The sequence below is a fragment of the Centrocercus urophasianus genome, unplaced genomic scaffold (genome assembly GCF_019232065.1).
Source record: "Centrocercus urophasianus isolate 14NV4802_14NV808 unplaced genomic scaffold, USGS_Curo_1.0 seq_14, whole genome shotgun sequence".
Taxonomy (NCBI): Eukaryota; Metazoa; Chordata; class Aves; order Galliformes; family Phasianidae; genus Centrocercus; species Centrocercus urophasianus.
This window is the reverse complement of record NW_024884586.1, coordinates 21,744,022-21,769,640: the sequence shown is the minus strand read 5'-3', so window position 1 is coordinate 21,769,640 and position 25,619 is coordinate 21,744,022. Positions and strand designations below refer to the sequence as shown.

Genomic DNA, 25,619 nt, shown 5'->3' with positions numbered 1-25,619 from the left:
GCAATGCTCGAAGGGAAAGGAAAATAGGAAAGGAAGAAGGGGAAAGGAAAATAAGAGGTTTGACCATTTTCTAAAGTTAAGAGTTTGAAAAACAAAATAGCTTGGAATTCCTAAACCTCTCATCCATCTTTATCTTTCTCACTTCAGTAGGTTTGCTGCACAAGAATAGCAGCATCTGCTACTTATAGTCCGTTCCAGAAGTTCATGGATAGCCCAAATCTGATTCAGTACCGTTTCACCATTTGCCAATGTCTATTTTCTATTCATATTTCACCATTTAAAAATAAACTCATTTCAGCGTGGTAACTTCTTAAGACTACTGTTTACTGCCACTGTTTACTCAGCTCAAATTGCATTCTGCTTTTGGTGAAACTGTGACTGAAAAAAAAAAAAAAAAAAAAAGGGCAATTTTCTGGTAATAAAAAATAAAGATTATACCAATAAACAATAAATGAAAATTGCCAAGAAAGTATCAGTAGGAAAAAAATTCTGATGAGGCCAGGGTTTTCTTTGATTCCTAGGTTACATAGTGCTTATCAGAAGAGATGTTTCTTAGACTTGTCTGCGTAGGAGACAAAGCAATAAATTCCTTCACATGCATCAAGAGCATTTATAGGATTTTACATTCCTTTATCTTCCAGAAGTGAAAAGGAATATATTTCTTATGTTTCTTAGTCTAAGTTTGGGAAAGTATGTCTGTGGAAACAGTTTTTGGTCTCAGCACACTCTACAGCTAGCCCACTATAGAGGATTGATTTTCAGACTCAGGTTCAGGTAATTTCTATACTCCTTTCTATACTCCCTCCAAATTTTGCCCAGAGCTGATTTAGAATTGGAGCAAGACGTATGGTTAAATGTATGTCAGTTTTAGAAATGCTTCTGAGATATCCTGGAAGCCTCTCTGTGTTCTCCCCATCTTCAGCTGGTTGCTTGGATTCTTAGGGAGAGCAGCAGATGCTCAGCAGAAGATAGGGAGAGAAGACTTTAAATAAGAAATTCTATATTTGAAAACCAGCAGGGTTTCTCCTTTAACTAACTGCTAAGATCCCTAGTTGCATGCGGGCCTTCAATTGTTAGCCTGTAGGCTTCCAGCTCTGTCAGTTCTCTTAGCATAGAAAATGAATTGGTAGTGCTTTTGTGTTTCTCAGTCTGCACGTAGCACTAGATTTGATAGGCTATGGAGCGCATCACAGGCACTGCTTCTTATCCCTTTCATAAATATTTTAGTCTGAATCCTGAAAACAATGATTATTTTTTTTCTAGCTCTTTGAATCGAAGGCTGTTCCAGAATCTTACTTTACTGATGGTTATAAACTTTCAAATTTCCAGCCAAAATGTATTTGTGGCTACGCGTTTGTTCCTGTGCCAGTGTTGTCTTCCAGTCTGAGAAGCTCTCCTCTTTCTTTCCTGCTCCATTCCCTCATGTCCCCATCCTACTTGCTGCACAGACAGCAGACAGCCGCCTTTTTGGCAGGATTCACTGAGCTCATGTTTTCTGGTGGCCTTTCCGTGGCTGCCTTCTCCTCAGCAGCACATGGCTCATCTCTTGCAGTTTGAGTTCCTCAGTGATCTGTGCTGTGCCTCGTATTCCAGAGTAAAGCTTGCCAGTGCCTTGTAAATTGTACCAGTGCACTGAACAGTTGGGATTGCTGTTGGCCTAGCTATGTTCTGGGGTGGGTTTAGTAACCTTGCAAGGTACTACTATAGCTAAGAAGTGTTTTCTTTTCAATAACTGTTTTCCCTTTTTGTCTTACAGCTTCTGTGCTTATTTTTATTTTCTTTGTCATTAATTATGATTCAAAGCTTTGCGAGATCAAAATAGATGAGATCCAGTATATAATTTTTCTTAAACAAAACAAAACAAAACCCTCAATGTATGACAGAGAAAGATGTGCAGTGTGTTTAGCATGACATCCATGTTACATTCTATCCTGTTTCCCAAGTCTTTAATTATACTTCCCTTCAACATTTCTTCTAACACCCTGCATGGTACTGATTCAGATCACAGGCCTCAATTCACAAGTTTACCTTTATTTTCCCTCTTCCATTTGAGGTCTATGTTTGCAGCTTCTCAGTTACATTGCATCATGTTCGGTTTCACAGATGTATGACAAATACTGGCAATCAGGCCTCAATCCACATACAGGTTCTTACCATTTTGTTTTTTCCAGTTGGGTTTATCTGTTTCCTCTTGAATGTGCTGAGCTCCTGGGATTTTCTTTCCAGTCAGTTGTTTCTGCTTCCATAGGTTTGTCTTCCCCATCGCTTCTTGCCTTTCCTCTTTTTCAGCATTCTTCTGCTTGTTGAAAACCGCCTATTTCTTCACCAATTTCCAGAACATGATTAATCACTATCCCAATCTCATTTGATTATAACTCAGATTTTAATTTCCTTTTTGATACTGTTAATATTGTTTCCAGTGTCATCAGTAGCGTGATTTTTGGCAACTCACATCATGGCATCCAAAACACCACTCTCTTTTTGGATCTGTATTTCATTCTGTGTTTTCTGAGATCCTTGAAGATGCTTAAGAGCCTACTCTGTGTTGGCCTTTCCATCCTGAGGATGGTTTACAGTGACTTTTGTAGTATTTTGTTTCTCTTTGATCAGAAAGCAAATGTAAATATGTAGGTTTTTTCAGTTTATGTTAATGCAGACTTAGTTGTTACCAAAAAAAAAAAAAAAGTGTATCTGGTTGCGAGGTGTACAATTGTACTTTAAAGGTTATTTTTCCAAGTAAACAATCATTCAAAATAATACATTGCTTTTGAATATCGTGAGCTAGTTCTGTTTCACTAAAAGGAAAGCTAATGCTGAGCCCCAGAGGTAATTGGAGCAGCATCTCAGAGGGGGCCCTGCAATGTGCTGCTGAAAGGACATGATTTATTATGTTTTTTCATTGCTATACTTAGTTATATGCATACTGTAACTACCTAAAAATGCAGTAACAGAATGTACGTAGGGTTATTTGAATGTCTATCCGTTTGCACGTACAACTGTGCCTTGCGCACGTTCATGTGTAGGTTAGTACTTACGTGCAGAATGCTGCGCAGAATGCCAAATATCTGACCTTAGACATCAGGTTTGTAACTGTTTCGCTTTGGGCCTATCTGATTAAACATCCAGCTGTTGTGGGAGACTGTAGCTGAGCGTTTGCACAGTTTTTCCACCCCATCCTCTCCCTTGCATTCTCAGAGGCCAGCAGTTTTGGCCCCGCAGGCAGGCTAAGCACCAGGAGGCACTCTGCTGTCTCTCTGGTAGATTGTCTGTGCTTCCCTGTGAGGGAGGAGGGCTGTCTCTCTGGGAATCGTGATGGAAAGGAATTCTGGTTCTGTCAGGGTGCATCGCAGATGTGTGATGGGACATGCTTCTCCTTCCTCCAGAAGTTTGTTGCAGTAAGAGTAATAATTAACATGCAAGAGGGGAAAGTGCTAGCACCACAGTTTTCCTGCTTGGAGTAGTTCAAAAGATTGTGTCACATCCTGGGGTAGTTTTGCCAGCTTCATAAGGAAAACATTGATATTCAGACTAGTCTGATGTTCTCTGGCTGTATTTATGGTCTTCATGTGCCTTCCTTTATTTTTTTTACTGTCTGAAGAAGAAATGAAGACTGTATTTGGTTTAAATTCTGAAAATCATAAACCTTTTACCTTGCTGTGGACACTCGTGGGTTGTGATGGTTATATTTAAGGACCGGGTGTGAGGACTTTATTTCTTCATCCTGTGTCACAGTTGGATGAGGCAGACATGATCATGCTGAGATTTCTTGTGACTCTGCAGACTACAAACGCAAATGAAACCTGCCTTCCAAGTGGATGTCCTTAACATTTAAAACTGTGCACATCTTTGTTTTGCAGCATAATTTGCTGCTGAATCTCTTGTTACATTAAGTATGCTTTAAGGCCCAAACTTCTGATGCTTGTTGCTGTTAATATTGCACTTAGCAATAAATATTCTAGATCTATGTATCTGTAAAGTGGTTCGATACTGTGTGATGCTTTAGGGAAATGTGAATAGTTTTGGGGAGTGTGAACTTCCTCATTTTTCTGTGATTTCTCTTAAGTTTTATAAAACACTGTTTCCTGCTGATCGTTATATGCCTCCAACCAAAATTTGTATGCAGCAGTCTTAAGCCATTCTTGAGTGGTTGATGGAATTAAGGCGTTACCTTTGGAAATTATGTTGTTTCTATTCCATTTGAAATCAGTAGGAGCTATTGGTGTTCCACACCTCTACAGACAAGATTGTTGTTGTCTGTAGTTCTGTGAAATTTGGATTTGAATGCATCTGCTAGAGATTGCATGTCTCGGGCTGATGTGGTGCAGTGTATGATCTGGGGAGGCTTTGGAAGTGTAAACACTGAGATGTGTGCTGCTTCTAAAATACTGTACAGAGAAAGCTGTGCTGAGGTTGAGTCAGGTAAATCAATACACTGAAGAAAAGGTAATAGACCCGATGGATTTCCTGATCTGTTAAGACATAGGCTCTGTGCACAGAACTCTGGAAGGGATTGAGGTGTGTCATGTGGGAGCAACTGGGCTTCATGGTTCCCTTGGGTGGACAGGCTCTTATGAGTTGCATGCTGGGAGAGCAGGTCTTCAGTTCCCGGGTGACGTGGGGATCACTAGACTGGTGTTTGTGTTGACTGTGCTCTAGCCAGACGTTATTAACTCTGTCATATAGATGACAGAGTGGAGGTTATTTTCTGGCAAGCTCAGATGGAGCAGTCCTTAACTATCAGCAAAAATCAAACAAACAATAAAACCAGGCATGTTTGGGTGATTTGACAGCACTGTGGATTCCACATCTGAGCCTTGCTAACATATCCTTTTCTGTCTGTCCAGAGCTTTGCTGCAGTTCATCCTCAGTAGTGGATGGTTCCTTGCAGTGGAGTGAGGAAGTTTGGCAAATTTCTAACCTGGCCAGCATACCTGAATACCAAGCTAAATCTAATTGCACTATAGAGCCTCAGGGAATTTCAGGTCATATTTTGAGACAGCAAGGACAAGATTCTTGAATAAAATTCTTCTTAGCCACTGTCCCTTTTTCAAAAGAGCTTGTCCAGATCACTGCAATGCTATGTTACCTTCCCTGATATGATGGCCTGCAGGTGGATTACACTGCTTCTGTGGTAGCAGAAACATGGTAGAATTCTTGGAGGAGCCAAGGATGCACAGCTGTAGGAGTGTTAATGGCAATTAAAATTACATTGTATACTGGCAGTTAGTGCTTTGCTCAAAATTGTCTCTTGCCTGAACCAGCAGGAGTGATTAGGCTTAATAGAATGACAGTAAGACAAGCAAAATGTTCTGTTTGTAAGATGGTAGTTTTTTTTATTACCTGTGAATCCTTTTAAAATTGCAGCATAATCTCAACGTTCCTAGGAGAACATCTCAAGTACTTAGAAGTGACAGCTTAAATCATAGTACCTTTGTTATTTCTGTGGTCTGCTCTTCTCTTCTGGAAGTTAAATCTAGTGAGATTGTCCTACAGATGTGAGCTCTGATCAGTATGTGATAGAGATGTGTACTTACAGATTGTTTGTTTGTTTTGCAGATCCTGGTTGCAAAATCCCCTGTTGCTCCATTTTCCACATTTTTCTACACCATTGAGAAATCAGGCTTGGTTCTTCAAGGTAAGAGGAGAACACTGACTATTTTGCTTTTACTATTAGTATTTTAAGTAGGCTGGAGGGAAATAAAAATGACTATTGTTGAAATGGTGTGTTTTAACAGTCTGGTTGAGAAGGGCAGTCTTCTGCTTCTTTCACTGTCTTGTGTTGGATTGTATCGAATTAGTTGTTGCATATTTAATGTGGATGCTGTATGGTCCTGAATGGACATGGGTGTCCATCCTTTTGGCTTGCCTGGATCACATTGAGTGAAGAGGAATTGTTGTGGGCTGAATATAAAATATATAATATAGTTAATGTGTATAAGTTACAGAACTTTAAAAAATATATATTTTTAATTAAAATGTAAAAAGGTTGAGTAGCAGAAACATGTAACTAGTTGGATATTTGGCCTTGTTTTTGATAAACTAATGCATCAGTGTCAGGTTCAATGGTAGTGGTTGCAATTCTTAGTGAATTCTCAAGGTGCTTGTCAGAAATTTTTAATGAAATTTTAATCTTTCTGTACTTGATCCTTGAAAATATTTGTTTACAAATGTACATACTGCCAAAAAGCGATGACCTGATAATGTGTGACTGTGATGCCACAGATATTTTTCTATGGTAAGAGAGGTCATATAAAGGTCTAGTAAAGAGACCTGATAAAAATTTTTTAGTTGAATATCTGATTGCAACTCTATATTTCATTTGAAAATTTGTAGCTAATGTATTTATGTTAACTGCAAATATATTTTAAAAATGACCATTTTTTCAGAAATCTTGAAACCTTTATCAAAACAGAAAGCACAGCTGCATTTTTCGCTCTTCACGGGCCTGTGTTTTGCCCATGTATCAAAATGCTTAAAAATTATTTGCTGTAACTTGAGTTAGTGCTGCACTTCCTGAGTCCTGGTTTCAGACGAAGTGGTGCCAATTGTACAGCAGTGTTTGGTGGTTGTGAGTGTTTGGTGTGTGAGTGTTTGGTGGTGGGTGTGTGCCTAGGGCTGGGCTGAGCCATTCGGCAGGGAGAAGCTGCTGCCACAGTGGTGTGAGGCAGGGAATAGCTGTGGAATGGGTTGTGCTGGGCCGGGTTGGACATGGCTGCTCCAGGGTGTGAGTATTGTACTAAAAAGCTGGATACTGATACCATGATGACAGAGAGCTAGAGTTCTTTGTGGCAAAAATATGTATTTTAAAACTATGTTGAATAAGAGAAACGCAGTCCTTCACTACTTTTCTCCCAATAAATATTTCTTTAGTGTACCTATGTTTTGACAGATGTTCATAGACAAGCTTTGTTGAGTTGCTCGCTGTTGATGTGCAGTCTGGCTCCTGATTGCTGCATCAGTTAAGCAGATCAGATAAAACTAATCAGTACCTGTCAATTTTTGTTTGGACGATACACTCTCATATGCAGTCATGGCATTAAGAAAAAAAAATTGTTTTGCTGTTTCTCAGGTTCCAGTGATTGAGAATCACTGATCCTTTAAAGCACTAGAAACCTGTAGTTTGTGTGAGCAGTCTTCTTATAAAATAGCCCATTTTCCTCTTAGAAACTGGCTATACCAGACCAGTAGCATGATTACATTTATTGATGACTAGATAAGCTTAGATATCTGGTGACAAATAATTTAAGAAAAAAAATAAAAGGAGCAAAACTTGATGCATCTACACAGTGATAATGTGAGCCTGCTCTGGTTGTTTTCTAGGTTTTTAGATATTACATACAGTATATTCTTAGATGGCATTCTTGCAATTTGATGTGCTTTATTTTGACTGGTAATTGTAAACAGGCTGCAATATCTAGATACAATCTTTATCAGTTTAAACTGTAATGGCTTGCAGAACTTGCTCTGGACGTACTTTGATTCAGAATAGAGTATAAGACATGCTACTTTTGGACTCAAATATCTTCTGGGTTGCAAACTTGTTTCTGGTCATTATGAAATACTACTATTTCCTGCTCGTTCTTCAGGCAATAGTGGGAAACTTCAGGAAAGAAACATTTCTGATTTCAGAAATGGCAATCACTTATTCAGAGAGGATCTTTGTTTCACTTTGCTTCTGTGAGCCAAGTGTACAGCTTTCTGAGGACTGAATGCTACTTTTAGAGAACAAACCTGCCTGATAACATGTAATGATGATGGAGCAAGGCTTTTTTGATAGAAGGATCCTTGAAAGCACTGTATTAGGAGTACAACAATTGCTCTTCTCCCTGCTTCTGGAGCACATATCAAATAACCTTCTTTGTTTTTCTGAAATCACTGTGGATTTCTCTAAGTGATCAATTGTATCCCCATTAGGCATTCTTTGTGTAAGCTTATTCTTAGTCACTGTCTACAACATTGTTTCAATTTCAGGTTTTTTTTTCTGAGATGGATAGTAAGCAAGGTCATAATGGCTGTAAGCTGGAAAAGGGCAGATTTAGACTAGGTCCGAGGAAGAAATTCTTCACTGAGGATGGTGAGACACTGGAACAGGTTGCCCAGTGAAGTTGTGGGTGCTTCCACCCTGGAGGTATTCGAGGCCAGGGTGGATGGGGCTGAAAGCAACCTGGTCTGGAGCGAGGTGCCCTTGCCCATGGCGGGGTGGGGTGGGTGGGGGTGGATGGATCTAAATGATCTCTAAAGTTCCTTCCAACCCAAACCATTTTATGATTCTATGGAGCTCTTGCTGCTTTCCAAAGAGAAGCTGGATTCAAGTAAGATGTCCCCAAAGCAACTGGGCATGGGTTTTTTTTGGCAAGGTAGTTGTTCCAGTGCTGCAGCCTGTAGGATGCTGTACACTGTGAACAAGCAGAATCTGTCCCACAGCCTGATTGCAGAGGCAGCCTTCCCTTTCAATTTTTGTTGTTGAATTCAGTTGGTGTCAGGAGGTGAGCATATTCAGGGTGTCTGAGAACAAGTGGATGGGTGTGGGAACCGGTGAGAAGCAGCAGCTGTCTGAAATGCTCAGAATTCTTTCTTCTTACTCAGGGGGTCCCATCCCAGGACCATTAACCAACAGGCCATAAACAAAATTGATATCGGAAAATGTGGCTTGAAGCTCCTTGATTAGTGAGGGTGAATAGGGAATGAAAGACAAAGTGAAAGTGCGATTTAACAGTTGCACAAGCAATTTCCATTACCACCTCTGAGGGATTAGAATGTGTGGAATAGGCTAAAAACGAGGAGGAGCTCCCTCCCTTTTGTTCTTTGGGCCGGAGGATAATAAAACGGCAGGAGAGGCAGTGCGGCTAGTTAGGGATTTCACAGACTGCTATTTGATGCAGTTTAAGGAGCCCTTCTGCTATTGTTGCAGTTGAAATGGGAAGCGGAACTGTTCTCCATTCGCAAAAATCTCCAGCCTCCTCAGGAAGAGGGCTGAGAGCAAAAGGCTATTAAGATGGTAATGCTGCCCCATTTGGAGAAGTGTATCAAAATCCTCTTTGTCAGTGTAAATCGCTGCTCTGTTTCCCTTGTGTCTTTGCATCTCATGGCCCAGTGCGAGCACAGAAGCGTTCAGAGGAGACCTAGTGAAGGAAGACCTGCTCCCCTTGTATTGTCAGAGGAAATCTCCAGGCTGCCCAAAAGTGCCACAGATAACTTTTTTGCTTTTACAAGCTTAATGTGTTTAGGGGTGAAAGTAGTCTAACTGTTCACTCCTTCTTTTATTTCTGCTTTCAGTGCAGATAAATGAAATTTGATTATTGGAAAACAAGGGTGGCTAGTGGGAGATTTAGCAAGGAAAATCAGCTTTCACTCTCTTCCTTTCATGGCTTCAGTATGGTCTGTGCTGTGGAGGAGGTGGAGTGCAAACCCAAAAATACCCTCAGTTGTCTTTACACTGTAATGCAATGTCATGTGCTGCCACACTGCACAGTATGACTCTGTAATGGACCTGAATTATGATTGGAAAATCCAGTCTCAGTTTTATAAAGCTGCTTTTCTTAGAGAGGCAGAAGCCTGAAATTTAAACACTGCAAAATAGTGGAAATTTTACTGTCTGCATGTGTATTCTGTTTAAGCTGTTGCATTCCTAAATCAGTTAAAGTGAATGACGTGATTCTGTTCAGAAAAGAATTGACAAAGAAAAGGCTTCAGATCTACTTGTTTAGGGCTGCAAGTCACAGGATAATTTTTATCACTGACAGCGACATAAATTTTATTTTGGATTGGAAATGATTAGCTGGTACTTCTGTTACTGGTGTGTCAGGCAGAGCAGATTTGGGGCTGATGTTGCCCAGCTGTAGCTTCAGAGAAGCTGAATATAGCGCCTCTTGGGCTGGGTCAGCTGGACTACAAGATGTGACTTGCAAACATGCATGCGTGTCCAGAGAGGAGAAATTCTGAATAGCCAATTTTAAGCTGTGTTCTGTGGATGATCTTCTGATTTTGGGAAATAAATACAAGCTAGCAACAGACCCTATCTATTAGCAACTGGCAACTCAGCTGTATGAAATGTCTCATTCCATCTCACCCCTGTAAATACTCTGTGTTACCAAGAAGATGGTGTGGCAAAAGGTGACGGGAAGCGTGGTGGCTGCTTGCCAACTGGAGAGCTTGTTGGGACTTTTCACTGCATGATTTTACCAAGTGATTAACATTGCTCTTCACAGAATGAACTCAGAAGCATTGGAAACATAAGGCAAATAATATTAGTGAACTGTAACTTGCTTTAGAGTAATGATTTATTTTCAGTTTATAGGGTTTTTAAAGAAGGATGCAATCAGGTCATCCAAACTGACCTACGTAATTCACACATTTCCTTCAGCAATCTGATAAGTTATGTTACAGTGAAGCATTTCTTCTAGAATTGTATTCACTTTTATTTGGAGATTCAAGAAATGTTCCTGCTTTGTTCCTGAGAGCTGAGTTTTAGCTATCTTGTTGCTAAACACTTGTTCTGTACTTTAGATTAGAATTTGTCTGCCTTCAGCTTTTGGCTTCTGTTCTCATTATTATAAGTGCTAAATAAAGGAGCCCTTAAATTGTTGCAGTTTTTTCATAAGTGTACATGACCTCAGGATTTATCCTCCTATGTATTTGTTCTTCCATTTGAAAGAAAGTTGTAAACTATCTGCAAATTTAACCTCAAAACTTCAGTATCTCATGCTGAGTGGCCCACCTCACTACCTCAAGAAAGGAAGAAGACTTTGTACTGCCAAAGTGAAGAGTTTCATTTCTGTCTCAGCAGGACTGGATTATTAGTTGGTTGATTAATTCAGTTTCTCCTTCCTGCCCTCTCTTCCACTGCACTCATATTTGTGTGCACAACCACACTCACATTGCCTGTGATGCCTTATCAAGGAAAATGACTTCTCTTAAGTTGAAACGTGGCACTCTGAGGAGAGTTTCTTAGGTTTTCAGTTTTACAGAACTAAAGAGCAAGAATTCTAGAAACAGCTAAATTTTGGCAAACCCTGTTACTTTACATTGCTTCATTTGTCACTAATATAGTGGAAGAAGCTCATTTTGGTCTCAAAATAGCACGGTCTGGGTTTTTAGTGCTGCATGGCAAACAGTCTCCAAAGTGCTATAACTAATGTACGTAGCTGAAGCAAGTGAAAAGTGCCCCATTTTATTTTGTAAAGAAATGTTTTGGTAATGAGTAGTGAGGTAGAAAAAGAATTCTGAAAGAAAGGGCAGCATTATTTGTATTGTATTGTGCGAGTCTGAACAGTGAGAGACAATGATTTACTGCATCAAAAGCTTTCATTCAATTGAAGAACTGTAACTATAAAGTGACCTTTGTCTGGAGCAACATGGATATAATCTGTAAAATGAAGCAGGGTTTTACTTGATGTGTGAATGGATAGAAGACAGATTAATGGGAATGAAGTTGTGCTTTGCTGTTGAGATGGTAACAGATTTGCAGTGCCACTGGTAATTTCCGGCCCTATTGGAGGGATAAAGATGAACTGATCATTGTTAGGATCTCTGTGGGGTGGAACAGTTTTTGCTGAATTCCCCACAGGGCACTGAAAGGCTCATGCTACTTGTAACAGTTTTATAATAATGGGAGCAACAAAGCATGGTCGGTTTGTAGGCTAGGTCTGTCCTGACAGTAAGGAATGTGGAAAGAATAGGACCCCCATCATTCCTATGCCAGTAATCACCCACATTGATGCAACTGACATTAAAAAAAGTCCAGTTCTCTGCATTCTGGAGAGCGGATCACTAAACCTGACCCAAGAATGCTGGTCACTTGCATGAGCATCTCTTCGCTAGGTGGCTTTGCAGGAGTTGCTCTGCTGCTGTGCAGCTGCAATGGCAAAGCCTCACTGGAGTAGCCCAGCTCCACGTGGTTACGCGAAGGAATCCAAAGGAACAAAGCATGGAGATAAAAACAATGAAAAATGGTAATGAAGAGAGAAGGAGGGATTTTTTTTTCAATTGTGAAGGAAGACTAGAGGTATCTTGGGTTCAGATCTGACAAACAAAATAAACTCTGTCATTTTAGTAAGTTTAAGTGTTCTTCTCTGTGAAGGTGGTCTTTCTATCTGCACAGTAGATAGGCAAAAGGTAGTTAAGTTTCTGGCCACACTTTTTGCCATGACTGTAACTTACAGAAGGATGTTACACTGAATAAATTCAGTTTATCGTAAAGTATTGAAGTATCTCCTTATTTCTGAATATGTATATAAAGGTGCTGCAAATAACAGTACAGCTCTCTTGCAGCAAAAGCCAAACGTACACCTAATTGACAAACAAAGTAACAGCATTTTATTTTTCTTGTTTTGCTAAACGTAGTAAGAAAAAAGCAATGTGTCGAATCTGTTCTCATTTGTGTCAATGGCAACTAATTTATTTTAATCCAATGTTGTTTAAAAAAAAAAAAAAAAGTATGAGTCTCATTTGCAAAGATGCAGCCTCTGTTCAAGACTGGCCCTTACTGCGGGCTTCCTGGGACAAAACGCTCTCACTTCAGAGAAATCGTTTCCTTACTGGTCTCACAGTAATGAATTCCTGATCAAAGTGGGTAGCTCCCCTGTGTTTTCAGCACAGTGCTAAAGCAAATGGCCTCTTCTCCAAAAGGCCTTTAACATAAGGAGTGAATGTGCATGTTGATTAGAGGTAGTATCTGTGATTTGTGACATTATATTGTTCTGGGAACTAAGTTTTCTCGTAGAAGTCCAAGACTTTACTATTGATTGCCTGCTTTTGACATAGATGATGTTACATCTTTCAAGCTACGGATTTGTATAAGGACAAATGTACTTACAGTGTACTTAATGTTCTTAAGCAAACACATTCATGAGTAGGAGGCCAAGAAAATGTCTGTCTGAAAACATGTTTTTCAGCCAGAATAAAGTCGTATGTTTTTGTGTGCAGCTTAGGGAGGTAAGAGGCAGCTAAGTGTTACTGTGACTGATCCGTTTCTCACACAGGCACAACTGGATTTCTTTTACTGTTGTCAAAGTTTGTCTGTTCTGGCATTTTTGCATTGCCACTAACATGCTTGTTGAAGCCACCTCTACCTTCATTCAATCTTGTAAAATGATAGCTAACGAGAGAGGGCTACGTCTAAATGATTTATCCTTTGTAGTGCCTACAACACTTCTTTTGCTGCAGGACCTGATGCATTCTGAGCATTAGAATCTGAACGTGCAGTTTGATTGCCAAAGGGAACTGCTGGAAGCTGTCATTCCTTGCACTGAGGAGGGGAGAGCGATGCAGAGATCCAGCGGTTAGCTCCGGTCTAAACCTATACGTCCTCACAGTGCAGCGCTGTGTGGACAGGCACATTTGAATAGCGCTTCACAGAAATGGGAAAGCTTTGCCTGAGGGTAGGCTTATTAGCACAGGGATAGCCTTGCAAACAAGGTTCCTGCTGCTTTGGCCCCAGCACTGTTTGTCTTTGAAAATTTCTCTGTGTTTCTAGGATTAGTACAGCAGGAACAACCTCAGTTATCTCAGCATCTGATGTGTAGACTTGCCCTGCCTTCAAAACTGGATTAACCACAAAACTTAAATTATTTTATCACGTAGGCTTCAGTCTCTCTTGATGAGATGAAATATATGGCACTTTAATGCAGACAGACATATATGATACACCCTCCCAACAAACAGGTTTTTACTTCAAAAGGATTCTCTCATTACAGTCTTCCCTAAAATTAATAACACTGAGTGGTTGTGTAAAGTGTTTTCTTTATATTTATTTGAACTTTTAAATATTTATCAACCATGTGTTTGTACCGCTTTTCTCTACCTTTCAGTATTCATAAATAATAAAGATAAAAGGTAATGTACTAGCTGAGATTTTGTAACCATCCAAGTGTTGCTGTTAGGGAAAGGCAAATTTCCATATCGTAATCAAGCGTGGGCCATGGAGCATTCTGGATACCTAGTAAAAAGCTAAAAAATATTACACTACATACATACCCTGTTAAAATAGGCTGAACATTACTAACGAAGACTTGCAATAGACAATACAGTGACAAGCTATAAAATATTTACCTACAGAATTTATTGAGTGATTAATTCAGTTTACAATAGGTATGAGTGTAATATTAGTTATATGGTGCTAGTGATTGTTTCAGCATTTCTCCTCACTGTTTGTGTTGTAGTGAAACTAAAATCTGGCCCTTTGTCATTCAGTTCTATGAAGATCTTTGAAAAAGTTGAGTGATTAAATTTCAGGACTTTATTGAGTTAACCAAGGGCTACAAAAGATAAGAGAGAATGATTTGTTAGAGCATGGTATCAGCCCTGGCCCTCCTTTGTTTGCCACCTGAATTACCCTCCAGGGTCTGCCTGAAGTGTAGCCAAGGCAAGTCAGAGCACACATGGCTGCGTGAGTGAAGAGGCAATGTGGCAAGGTTATATTAGAATTAACAGTTTATCAAGAGATGTGTCTGGGACTGGTAAGGAATGTCTCAAATCAACATGAGGTAATCAACACACTGAAAAGATTTTGCTCTACTCAACACTGGATCTGACTTTATTTTGACTTCCTAGTTTTCCATTACAGAAGCAACGTCTTATATTAGTCCACAGCCCTGTGAAGGTGATGTGCTTCTCCCAGAAGCAGCGGAGAAAATGTGGGAAGTGACATTTCTAAAATATGTGCCATAACTGTAAGAGCTCTCTCGGGCTGTCTGTGATAGAGTGACTTCTCAGAGTGCCGTAAGCCATTCTGAAAAGCGCAGCTGCAGGATATGCACAGCTGAGTGAGTAAGCTTAGAATAGGCTTCTGTCCTAGAAGTCTGGTGTCCTGAGTCCAAACACTGCACTCTTGGAGATGTTCTTAGTTCTTTTGCTTAGTGGCCTACAGAAAACATTGCGTTCTTCCCTTAGGGTGCATGCATTTGATGAAGGACTTCAGTCGAGGCATGTCAGGTTGAAACTGCATACTACAACTAAGTCAATTTTCAATTAAAAATACCCCTCCTTGGACTTCTTCATTCTGTATTTTTGCTAAGAGTGAATAGCCTGGAGCAAACTATGGGTCAGATAGCCACATATATTGTAGTTTCTTGTTTGTAGACTGTATCCTGTCTGCCCTGATCATTTGGTGGGGTTCACCCAAGAGCGGCCACATCCTGTTTGTTTCATTTTCTTTTGTCTGCCCTGTACCAGCACAGGGAGAATATTCCTATATATCTTTTCTTTTCTGCTCTGCAATTGGATCACAGTACTCATGATTGTGTTCAATAGCTGGAAATGCTGAGGATATCCGATTGCTGAGATCTCTTATTTTAAACTCCATATGCCAGGAAAAGTATGTGGGATCCCACCAGCTTAGCACTGGAGGGTGCAGGATGCATCAACAGGAAAACCAAACAAAACATGAAGTGAAATTCATTTGGAAAGGGAAGGGACTCATATACCACCCATCAGCAATGTTTAAACTATTCGTATCCACACAATAGGCCTTCTATTTTCCTCGAGTTCATCTTACTATGCAAATTGATCTCAAATTGATTTTTAGAGGTGCAGCTGTCAGTAAAGTCAGTGGGAGCTGTAGGTGCTTTGTTACCTTTGAAAATCAAGCCATCATATTCTAATGTGACAGCAAAAGCCAAAACCACCAAATTGGAGTGGTTGAACTGTAACTCTTAGCACTGTAAGGTGATCCCCAGCCACCTTTGTACGTGATACAGAGGCAAGACCTTGTGCTGTGTACACCAGAGCCCAAAGGTGAATTGCTCTTTCTCTGCCCGTGGGCCGTCTACTTCTGCACTGTGCGGTCTAAGTTTTAACAGAGCTAACTTGTGTTCGTCCGTAATGCTTTCATTTCCCTGTGAAATAAGCATGCTCTGCAATTTTCTCCACAACAGGCAGTAAACAGTACTGGGGAATGGTCGGTTCCCATGCTGACCTGTAGCCTCCTGCCCATCATAAGCACAGAGAGCTCTAGCAGCCACCTGAGGCAATGCTGGATTTTTACTTTGAAGATTTTTTGTGCCGTGGGAGAGATTCCTAAGCAGCGGCCACAAAACAGAGCAAGGCCAGATCTCTGCTCTGTGAAACAAACTGAACTCTGCTGTCAAGCCTGAGTGTGTGGGGAGAAGGGCAGCACTCCAGCTGGGCCCAGCTGCCAGAGCTCAGCAAGGACACTGCTCATTACTGCAGCACTCAAGGGCACAGGAAACTCAGTATACAAATGCGGTCTGCAAAGCGGTAAATGAGCTGACCCACCTGAGGGCTGCAGCTGACACCCTAGCATTAATTGAGGCCAGCTTGCCTCTTGCTCTTTCAGCCTCTGTCTTCTACAAACTGATCTCTGTAGGCTGAGACCTTGCTGAGGGTGAAGCTGTCTGCCTCCCTAAAGCTGGCACATTTTGCAGAGCAAAAACTGGGTCTGAATGAAGGCATATGTCCAAGAAATAGTTTATTTCATTGCCATTGTCTTCATGGTTATTATGTGTCAGTTCATACCTGTATGTGCTTTGGCTTGGGGCAGGGATTTGGAGCAGTTTCACAGACTGAGCGAAGGTGAGAGGGAACCCATTTTTTTGTGTGTGTATTCCTGCGTGATCCATGTAAATAGCCTAATAACTGTATGCTTCAGTTTACGTGTCTGTAAATAAGTTGTAATACCTTCTGTCCAGGTTTCTACAACTGTTATTAGAGAAACAGCTACTCATCTCTAACACAAGCAAACGTTCGCTTCAGGTACAGCTTGGGAAGCAGCTAGCAGGAACTGAATACATGTATTAGTCTAGCTGCTGAGAGCTAGGTTGCAGTTGTAGGTATTGCTGTGTTCAGAGGAGTTAACCAAGGTTAACTTTTGTAAGCAGTGCCATGTACTGTGGCAGGAGAAGGCCAGAGGGCTGGAAACTGGCAGCTGATTGCCTGGAATTCTCTTCCCTCCTCCTAAATTAGGCAAAAGAAGAGTGATGGTGAACCAAGACTTTCTTTTCCTTTTGTCTTGACTGGAGTAGATTAGTGAGAAATCAGTCTGAGTAGTTCAGGAGATGGAGCTGAAATCTTGGCTTTGCCTGGATTGATTGTCCAGAGAGGACTGCAAAGTTGTCATTAAATTTGTTCATCAATCCTTCCTTTAGTATGAAGAGTAATTGATAACTTAGTCATTTGTCCAGAATGATTACTTGTCCAAGAAGAATAAAATTTGCAGGAGAGCACAAATGATAAACCTGTGGTAAATAGGGTTTGACAGCTGTCTGTTACAGATCAAAGTATATGGATTTTGCTGAATGTCCTGAAGACTTTTTTGTTCATAAAGTAATGGATATGGTAGGAAAAGGTCTACTGCTAATGGTCATTTCAGGAATTGTGATTAGTATATTCCAAGTCTAAACTGTGGTCTTCTTAAGCCCTTGCTTGAATAGTTGCTAAGGATTAAGTTGTTTTGCTTTTCTTTATTACTTTGTTTGTATTATTTTTTTTCTTAGTGCTCAGAATCAATAGCTTGACTGGTTCAGAGAAAGCTATTTTAAATGATTTTTTTTGTTACTGCTTGCACCCTAGATTGGCATTTTTCGCAGTTCACTGGTTCTGTAACGTATTTTTATAGTACCACATATTGTTAGTAAAATAAGAAGGCTTTAAAATACAGGAAGTGAAGGTAATGTTGATCTTGAAATACCAGCAATTGAAAGGACTATTCAGAGTTTCCTTCAAAACAAAACCAAGTGGTAAGATAATGCTAACCAGGGCGGTGTGCCCAGCAGAGCATTATATTAAATGTCCACTGTTATTGTTCAGCTCAGTGTTTGTTCTTCATGTGAACAAAAGGAAGGAAGAACTCTGTTATCAGGCTAGAGAGGAAGGAGTCTTTGTTGCCCTTGGCTACCCTAACTTTAAATGTGAGGAAGCACAGGGCACTGCAGCATAACCTTTCTGCAGTATTGGACAGGAAGAATTAATAGTTTGGGAGGTGAAGGGCAGACACTCTCTTTACTTAAAGAATGTTTCCCTTCCATGATAGCCCCAAATCAGGTATGGCAGTCCTAGTATTTTATTTACATCATGTTGAGTCAGAGGTTTCAAACCTGGTTCCTCTGCTTTGCTGTTTCTCCTACTGTTATGTTCTTCCTCTGTGGTGCTCAGCATCAGAACAGTAAGGGATGCAATTCCCTTACTGAGTGTGGCAGGCATTGGATGTCCTCAATGTGAAGTTCAGACTTGCTGCTGAAGCATCAGGAATGTATCTGCTGGAGATGAAGCGAGACAGACTTACTGTACTTTGCTGCTGCTGCTGCTCCACCCACAGAGTTGACTGCTGAAGTGACAGAATCCCTGCCTTCACTCTCCCCCTCCTTCAAGTCATGAGGCTGACGAGCTCTCAGATTAATGAGGAAGTTTACCGTGCTCACAGCCATTGTTTCAGAACTTCAGATGATTCAGACAATGATTGAGTCATCAGCTATGCCTGTGTGTACTCTTACTTCAGCTTGTCTGGTCTGTGTTCCACCTCTTTAAGTATCAAGGGACATTGGAGAAGTAGATTTTCATCCCACTAGAGGCATTGTTCTGTTGTTAAGGTGTTTGAAAAATTTTGTATTTTGATTGTAATATAAAGGCTTTCTTCCTTGCAAATGATGCTATTAAATTTCTGCAACCAGAATCAAGGAAGCTCAGAAATATTTGTTGTCTTTGCATTTAAGATGCGCACATGGATTGACCTGTTCATTCAGAGGCTGCCCTGATGCAAATGCTGTACAGAATTCCACGTTTATAGGTTTATGACAGTCTGTTTCCATAAATCCACAACCTAACTGCACATTCATAACTGTTCTACTGGTTAGCTCAGCTAAGGGCTTGACTTCTTCCAGCCTGTAAGACATGAGTTTTGGAAGACTGTTTGCAAACTTTTATAATAGAAAACTTCACAGAACCTAAGTCCTGTGAAGGCTCTACCAACATTACTGTAGTCAGATGAAGATTAGGCAGAGCAAGAAGGCTAGTTAGAGAAAATCATTGTGTTCTGTTTAATGTAAGCATTTTAGGACATGTTAAATAGAGTAGAAGCATATGATAAGAGAATGCAAAGTGTAAGGAATATTCTGAGGGGTCAAAGTCACATACAAAACTAATGAAGGCGTGAGAGTTAGGGCCAACCTCAAATCAGATGTATTTCTTGTATGGCAAATCTGGATCTGGAGGTGATCAGCTCGTGTAAAACCACGCTGGATGCAAGAAGAAATAAAATACTCAATATTATTTTATTGGTACTGTGGCTCTGTAAAACCATGAAGTTCAGCAGAGAAAATGGAAAGAAAACTTTAAATGTCCTGGAAAATAAAATTAAGAAATAAAACGAACTGAGACCACCCACCAAAGTAACTTTGTAGAAACAGATTGATTTTTACTTAGCATAGTAGATGTGAAAGCACAGTAAAATGCTGTGCTTCCCCCGAGATGTAGCAGTGTGGGGAAAGACACTGCTCAAACTTGTATTTTACATTACTAGCGTCTTAATATGTGTCAGTTCTTTGAAGAAAAAATCCAAGATTACATTTAGCACATCTCTGTCAAGCCACAGCAAGTATACTCAAATTGAGCACATGTGTTTAGAGATTTCTTTTTATTTTCTAGTAGCTAATCTTAGAAATTGTTGTCTAAAAGAAAAAATAGTTATTTTCTTTTTATGTATCATGAGCGATTTTAGTGACGTCAACTGTGTCTTCCATGTCAGCTAGATCTGTTGTCTGCAGTTATGCCAATCATGGAGTTTTTACCATTTGCAGTTACCGTTCTTGTATTTGAGTGTTAAAGCTAAAGAGGGGCAGAGGAAATAAAATCTACTTTTTTGGGGAGGTGGGGGCATTTGCTGAACAGAACTAGCAAGGCTGACTGAGGACTGAGTTCATCAGTGTGACTGAAGCACGGCACATGAACTTTGGAGTACTCAGAGGGAGCAATTCAGGTGCTGCTTTCATGTCTCTGCAGTTTGAGCTGTCTGGTACTGCTGAGGGGGCTTCTTTTCCCCTTCCAGGGCTATGTGGCTTGGCAAAACCTCCTCTGGGATGAAACTGTGGGATATTTCTCTGTAATGCCTCGCCTATTCAGTTCCTTGGAAGGGACGACCTATTGCAAAACCATCTTACCTTAGAAATCAAAAGGCATCTCTTAGTTGTAATCCCCTTTTCCTACGACAGAGGCTTATTAACAGGAGAAAGTGGTACTAAATTTTCAAGTGAACTAATCTGGCAAGAAAAAGACAAGAGTACTTGTTACTGCAAAACAGTGCTTCTTGAAGGAAAATGATGTTGTTTCCACAAGGTAGCAAGAGAGAGATATTGGTTCCTACAGCAGGAATGCAGTGGCATCAGATTCACCAGCCTGGTTGTTTACCGGTAGGAACACACTGGATGAATATTTTAAGTATTCCAGAAAGAAAAGGGAGACTGAAGACTTCACCATGTTTTATTAACATTCTCTTTCCAACACAAATCATAGTGAAGAAGACAACAGATAAATCCTGATTTTACTTCATTAATAGTTGTTGAGATATGCATTTATTATGAGAAATGGGAAACAGATTACACCAGCAAACACATCTGGCCTCAGATTGGCCTTTAAGCCATCCAAAAAGAAGGAAAAAATATGGCGTTGTTTACAGCCAGGCTCTTACAATCCCACACAGCTGTGGGGTGAGAGGCAGACGAATAAACTCTCAAGACAAGCTGACAACAGCTCCACTGCTGGGGTGCCCCTTTTGCAGACGAGACAACAACAGATGAAGAAATCTTGAGTGACCCAGAGCAGTACTCATTAGTGAATGAAGCGCAGGCAGGAAATGGGACAAGATTCCTTTTGTCATAGTTTTTCACCCAGCTGTCCACCCACCCCACTGCCACCCACGTGCAATCAAGTATAGCCCTGCTTGTAGTCAAACCGTGGAAAAGTTAAGCAAATAAAATCTCTGGTAGTTTCATGCAGACCCCTTCCAGTTATGTTTGCCCGTTAGCAAAGAATGAAAAGTTGTTGAGTTTAATTCAGCCATGTTGATCACTGCAATTGAGATTTATTACAAGAAATTGTATTCAGGTAAAGATGATTAGGGTTGTGCAATTCCTCTTAGTCATATTTATCTGTCTGTCTGTCCATTCCTCTGTGTATCTACTGTGTATTATTCATTACCAGCTCTTTTGCTATGTCTACAGTATTTCCTTCATGTGGCAAAAAGAAAGATTTTTTTTTTATGTAGGTAAATACTCTCTTGGTTTGTCTAAAACAGATGTGTTTGATTCCCAAAAGGACAGCATTAGCACACATGCAGAAAAACATTTCTGGTGTTCTGAAATAGATTCTCTGTGGATTCAAATGCTCTTTGGAGATTTTAAACTTATGAAGACACAGTGATCTGACTTGTTGGAATCTTTTTGATTGTGAGTACAGCTCACTAAATTTTTTTTTTTTCTCACACATCGAGTGTAGATTTTTACTTGTATTTCTCAGCTGAAGTTCAATCACAAAAGTCTATTGAAGACAACTCTGTAAAGGATTCCCCTCCTTCTGAGTGGTTTCCATCCTCTTCTCCAGCAGGACTGTGACCAGTGTGAAATTGCAGTCTACTCCCCTGTTGGTCACAGTCCCTTCACACTTGACTTTGCTCCTCTGTGGTTGTTTTTAAATAGAATACTTTGGGTACTAAAGACAAATTAGATAGGAAGAAGTCACAATTGCTGATCAACGTAAGTTTAACTGGGAAAGGATGCTGCAACTATCAGAACTGTCTTTGCAAAATCTGATTTGCTACTTTTGGAGTCTCATTACTATCTCTTCTATGTTGTCAAGATTGTAATAGCAGCTATCAGATAGCACTGGATCTCCTCTTAGCAGTGTATCTGGGCTTACTATCACTGTAACTTCTTTCCTCAGATAGCTCTCATTTCTCATCTTTATTTCAATCACAGGCTTGTTCAGTAGGTCAGCTAATGGAGAGCACATTTTTTTTACTCATTTTGTTTCCTTTTTTCTCCTTTTCCCTCTATTTATATAACACACAATTTGTAATCTTTTTAAAACCAAAGAAGAGAGAAGTCTTGAGTTCATCTAGATTAAAATCAGCTGCAGACCATTAATGGACTCAGCCCAAGACTGAGACTTTAGGAAACAAAAACACTGGACTAAATTAGACTGAACTGGCCTCTGTGTCCTGGTAAGGGGATTCATATAGCAAAAGGAAAGGGGGAAAGGGGGGTAAAGGGAGAGGATCTCCATGTGGCTTTAATTCATTTTGATTCTCTTCCTGAAACTAATTTACCCAACACAAAGGCTCTGTAGTGGTCAGCCAGCTTTTTCGAAGTTTGGCTTTCACTGATAAACAACTCAATTCCTGTTCTGAAGGTTTGAGATAGCTCAGACCTGTGTGTAATCAACAGAGGTTTAATGTGGATATTTTGGTACAGGGTATTTCGGTTACATATTAGAGCTCTTTCATCATCTGTCAGATTGTATCCTGAAGACTCAGATAATTGATCTAACTTCTCCATTCATTCCTCCCCAGAAACAGACAGTGAATTGTCCCATTGAAGAACCAGATCAGCCAGGGATGGGTCTGTCTCGCCACAAGCACTTCCACTGCATTGTCAGAAGGCAGTGCTTAGCTTGTTCTGGGCATGGGAGACTATGCTATCGTACTGGAAGCACTGGTGCTGAAGGGAAAATACTAGAATGTTCTATTCATCCCCTTTGCTATTAAATCTTTTTCATTGCATTCTTAGCCCCGTTGATGTGCATGTAGTCCTCTAGCAACATGCAAGAAATTATATCTTTGCCCTAAAAAAGCCAGACAGTGGGTGGGGAAGAGAAGCAAACAGTAAATAATTAGCTGGAAATGACTTAAGTGATAGTTAGGCACAGGCAGTCTTTAGTTACAATCTTCATGTATATAGTGACAATGACCAGTAATCTAAGCAAAGCTCAAAGAAAAATGGGAAGGTTAATGGAGGGATGGAGGAAGGAGTGGAACCAGGCCTTGAAAGGGAGGGCTGGCTGAGACGATATCTGTGTGCATGTGGTTTTGCATTGCCTCAGTCCCATGTGCAAATGTTTGTTACACTAAATGCATGTATGTAGGGTATTTACTGCTGACTGGCTAATGAGTCGTGATCATCCAGTACAGTTGCTTGCTGCTCTTTAAAATGTTCCCCACGAATGAGTAATATCAAAGGAAATATAGTTGTAAGGTTGAGATGTGAAGATACCTGGTTTCAGCTTCCAATTCTTGCCCAGTTTTGCGTAATAGTGGAGAAATGAGAAATAGTGGAGAAATGTGGAGAAAATCCACATTTTGTTTTCCATCATCTTTTCTATGTTCAGCAGCGCGTGTAGTAGCATACAGTTACCCAGAAAGCCTTACATTTCTTTCCAAGGAGAATTTTGCATTGTTTTGGCAGTCCTACTTTCATAGTCAGTTTGACCAAAGCTTTAAGTAGACACGTAATCTCTTGCACTTTCTTTGACTTCAATCATTGCTTACATCTAAAAGAGCTCACCTGGGGACTAGGTTGATTGGGACCTAGGTTTCCTCATGGGCTTCTCCTGTAATCCTTCCTCTTTCTGACCATGTACCTCACCCTCAGGAGCCTGTCCACTTCCTCTGCACTGCAGTTCTCTGAAAACAGGGCAGGGATGCTGCAGAACTTTGGGATATTAGAGTAGTTTTATGGAAATCAAGTTTGGTTTGATGTGTCAGTGCTGTGAGAAAGACTATTTGAATATGAAAGTGAACTATTAATCTTAGTAGTTCCTGCCTACGTTTTTTATTGCCAAAAGTTGAGACATGGTATGGCTGAAATTGAAAGACTCAAAGGCTTTTGGAAACTGTTAAGTATTCCCGTTTCTTCTAGGCCTTCCCCAAATGCTGTTACAAACTGATCTAGTTGATTTTATTCTTTTGCTTTTATTCTATCAGTAAGTTTATTATTTGTTTAACACTTGGACAGATTGCTTCTACCTTGCTCTCCAATGCACATTAGACACTGATTACTCCAACAGAGGTGGTATTTATTCAGAAATAACTAGAAGTAATTAGTTGTCTAGGATTTGGCCAATAAAAAAGATGTAGTTAAAAGATCAGCTGAAATCCTAGTCATCTTCTTAACAGGGTTCAGATTTTTGTTTTAAGGGTTAAAGTAACCTATCAGTATTTTGAGGGAATAAATGCATTTTGAGTGGCTGCAGATGGCTTTCTTGAAAAAGAAACCTATTACTGGTACTCTTTAAAAAAAAAAAAAAAAAAAAAAAAAGACTGTTTTATACTATTAGTATTCCACATGCTTTGTGAGACAGCTAGCAAAATACCAAAGTATTAACTATGGTAGTTTAATGCAGTAAACATGATGTACTTAACATAGGCTTAACAGTAAGCCTCACCTTAGAATCTTCGTATGTTGAAAGAGGGATACCACAGTCATCCTCAGTCCTCGATTGATTAAGGTTCATCTGTTCTGCTCCTCTCAGAGCAGAGCTGTGCTATTCCTTGCACTGCTGTCCACATTTGGGGTATTTATCTGTTCCTGTGATTCACTTTGTCTTGTGAGGTCCTGGCTCTGCCTGTGGAGTTTTTGTGGGGCTTTTTGTTTGCTTTTTTTTGTTGTTGTTGTTATGGTTTTTATTTCATTCTCTTGTTTTTAGCAGTTGCTAAACAAATAAGTACACCACTTATTTAGCCTTATTTAGCTTGGAAGAACTCAGTAGCGTGAGATCTACAGGTTTCAATAGGTTTTAACCCTGCTCTGTATCAAAAAGCCAGGTCTCTTTCTTCCATTGATCAAAATCTGAAGAAACAAGGAATCCTCAAACAAAAACCTCTGGGGAAAAGTATGAGATTCAGAGAATCATTTCAAGTCACCAAGATATGACATGGAAGTTATTTGTGAGAAACCTGTTTTAGTGTGTTTGTAAAGACAGACAACTTAGTCTATTGCTTGCTCTGCATTCGTGATATAAAAATTGTCTTCACAGCCAAGCTAACATGTCATTCCATTACGAAAATTTTATCTTGATCTATTCTGAGCCTGTCCATTTTGATCCTTCCCTGTCACACAAAGTAGGGGTAGCTGTAAGGTCTTGATCCTGGAGATTCCCACAGACATGATACACCAAATGGAATGTGTTATCTCTGAGTGCCTGTACTAGACTGAGCTCAGCTACCCTTGCACTGTTAAGAGCCTGTAACTCTTTTGCTCATTTTTCACACACAGAGAGGAAAAACCTCCCAATTTTCCAGTTTTCACCTAAAAAAAAGATGAGAAACATCCTGCTTTCATGGTCCTTTAAGCAAGCAACACAAAATCTCTGTAGTCAAATGCACACACGCAGTTCAGTGCTCTTGTGCACACTTGGGTAACATGAATGCAGAGTAAGCTCCACTCCTCTAGCTGTGTGGCTGGTAACAGAGTGGGAAGCATGGCCTGTTGGGAGGCTTTGTTTTAAGAATCTGCTGTGCAATTTAGGTTCCTTTCGACTGCAGTGTTCTTTGTCAGCACATGGCTGTTCTCTTAGGGATTCTCTGAGTGAGATGTATGGCTGTTATTGTTTCTCATTTGTCTTGCTATGCTTCAGACTAAGGTATGGTTTCAGGTCAAGCTGAATCTTACATGGTAACC

General features: G+C 40.2%; 1 protein-coding gene across 5 annotated transcripts in view; it reads left to right on the top strand.

Moving 5' to 3' along the window:
- RAD51B (RAD51 paralog B) overlaps positions 1 to 25,619 on the top strand; it is a 345,434-nt gene that overhangs the window by 213,887 nt on the left and 105,928 nt on the right. For all 5 annotated transcript variants that reach the window (XM_042814071.1, XM_042814068.1, XM_042814069.1 and 2 more), the window contains exon 10: positions 5,557 to 5,635. In XM_042814071.1, coding sequence (XP_042670005.1) covers positions 5,557 to 5,635 — 79 coding nt within the window. Of the gene's footprint in view, positions 1 to 5,556; positions 5,636 to 25,619 lie in introns of those variants that run through there.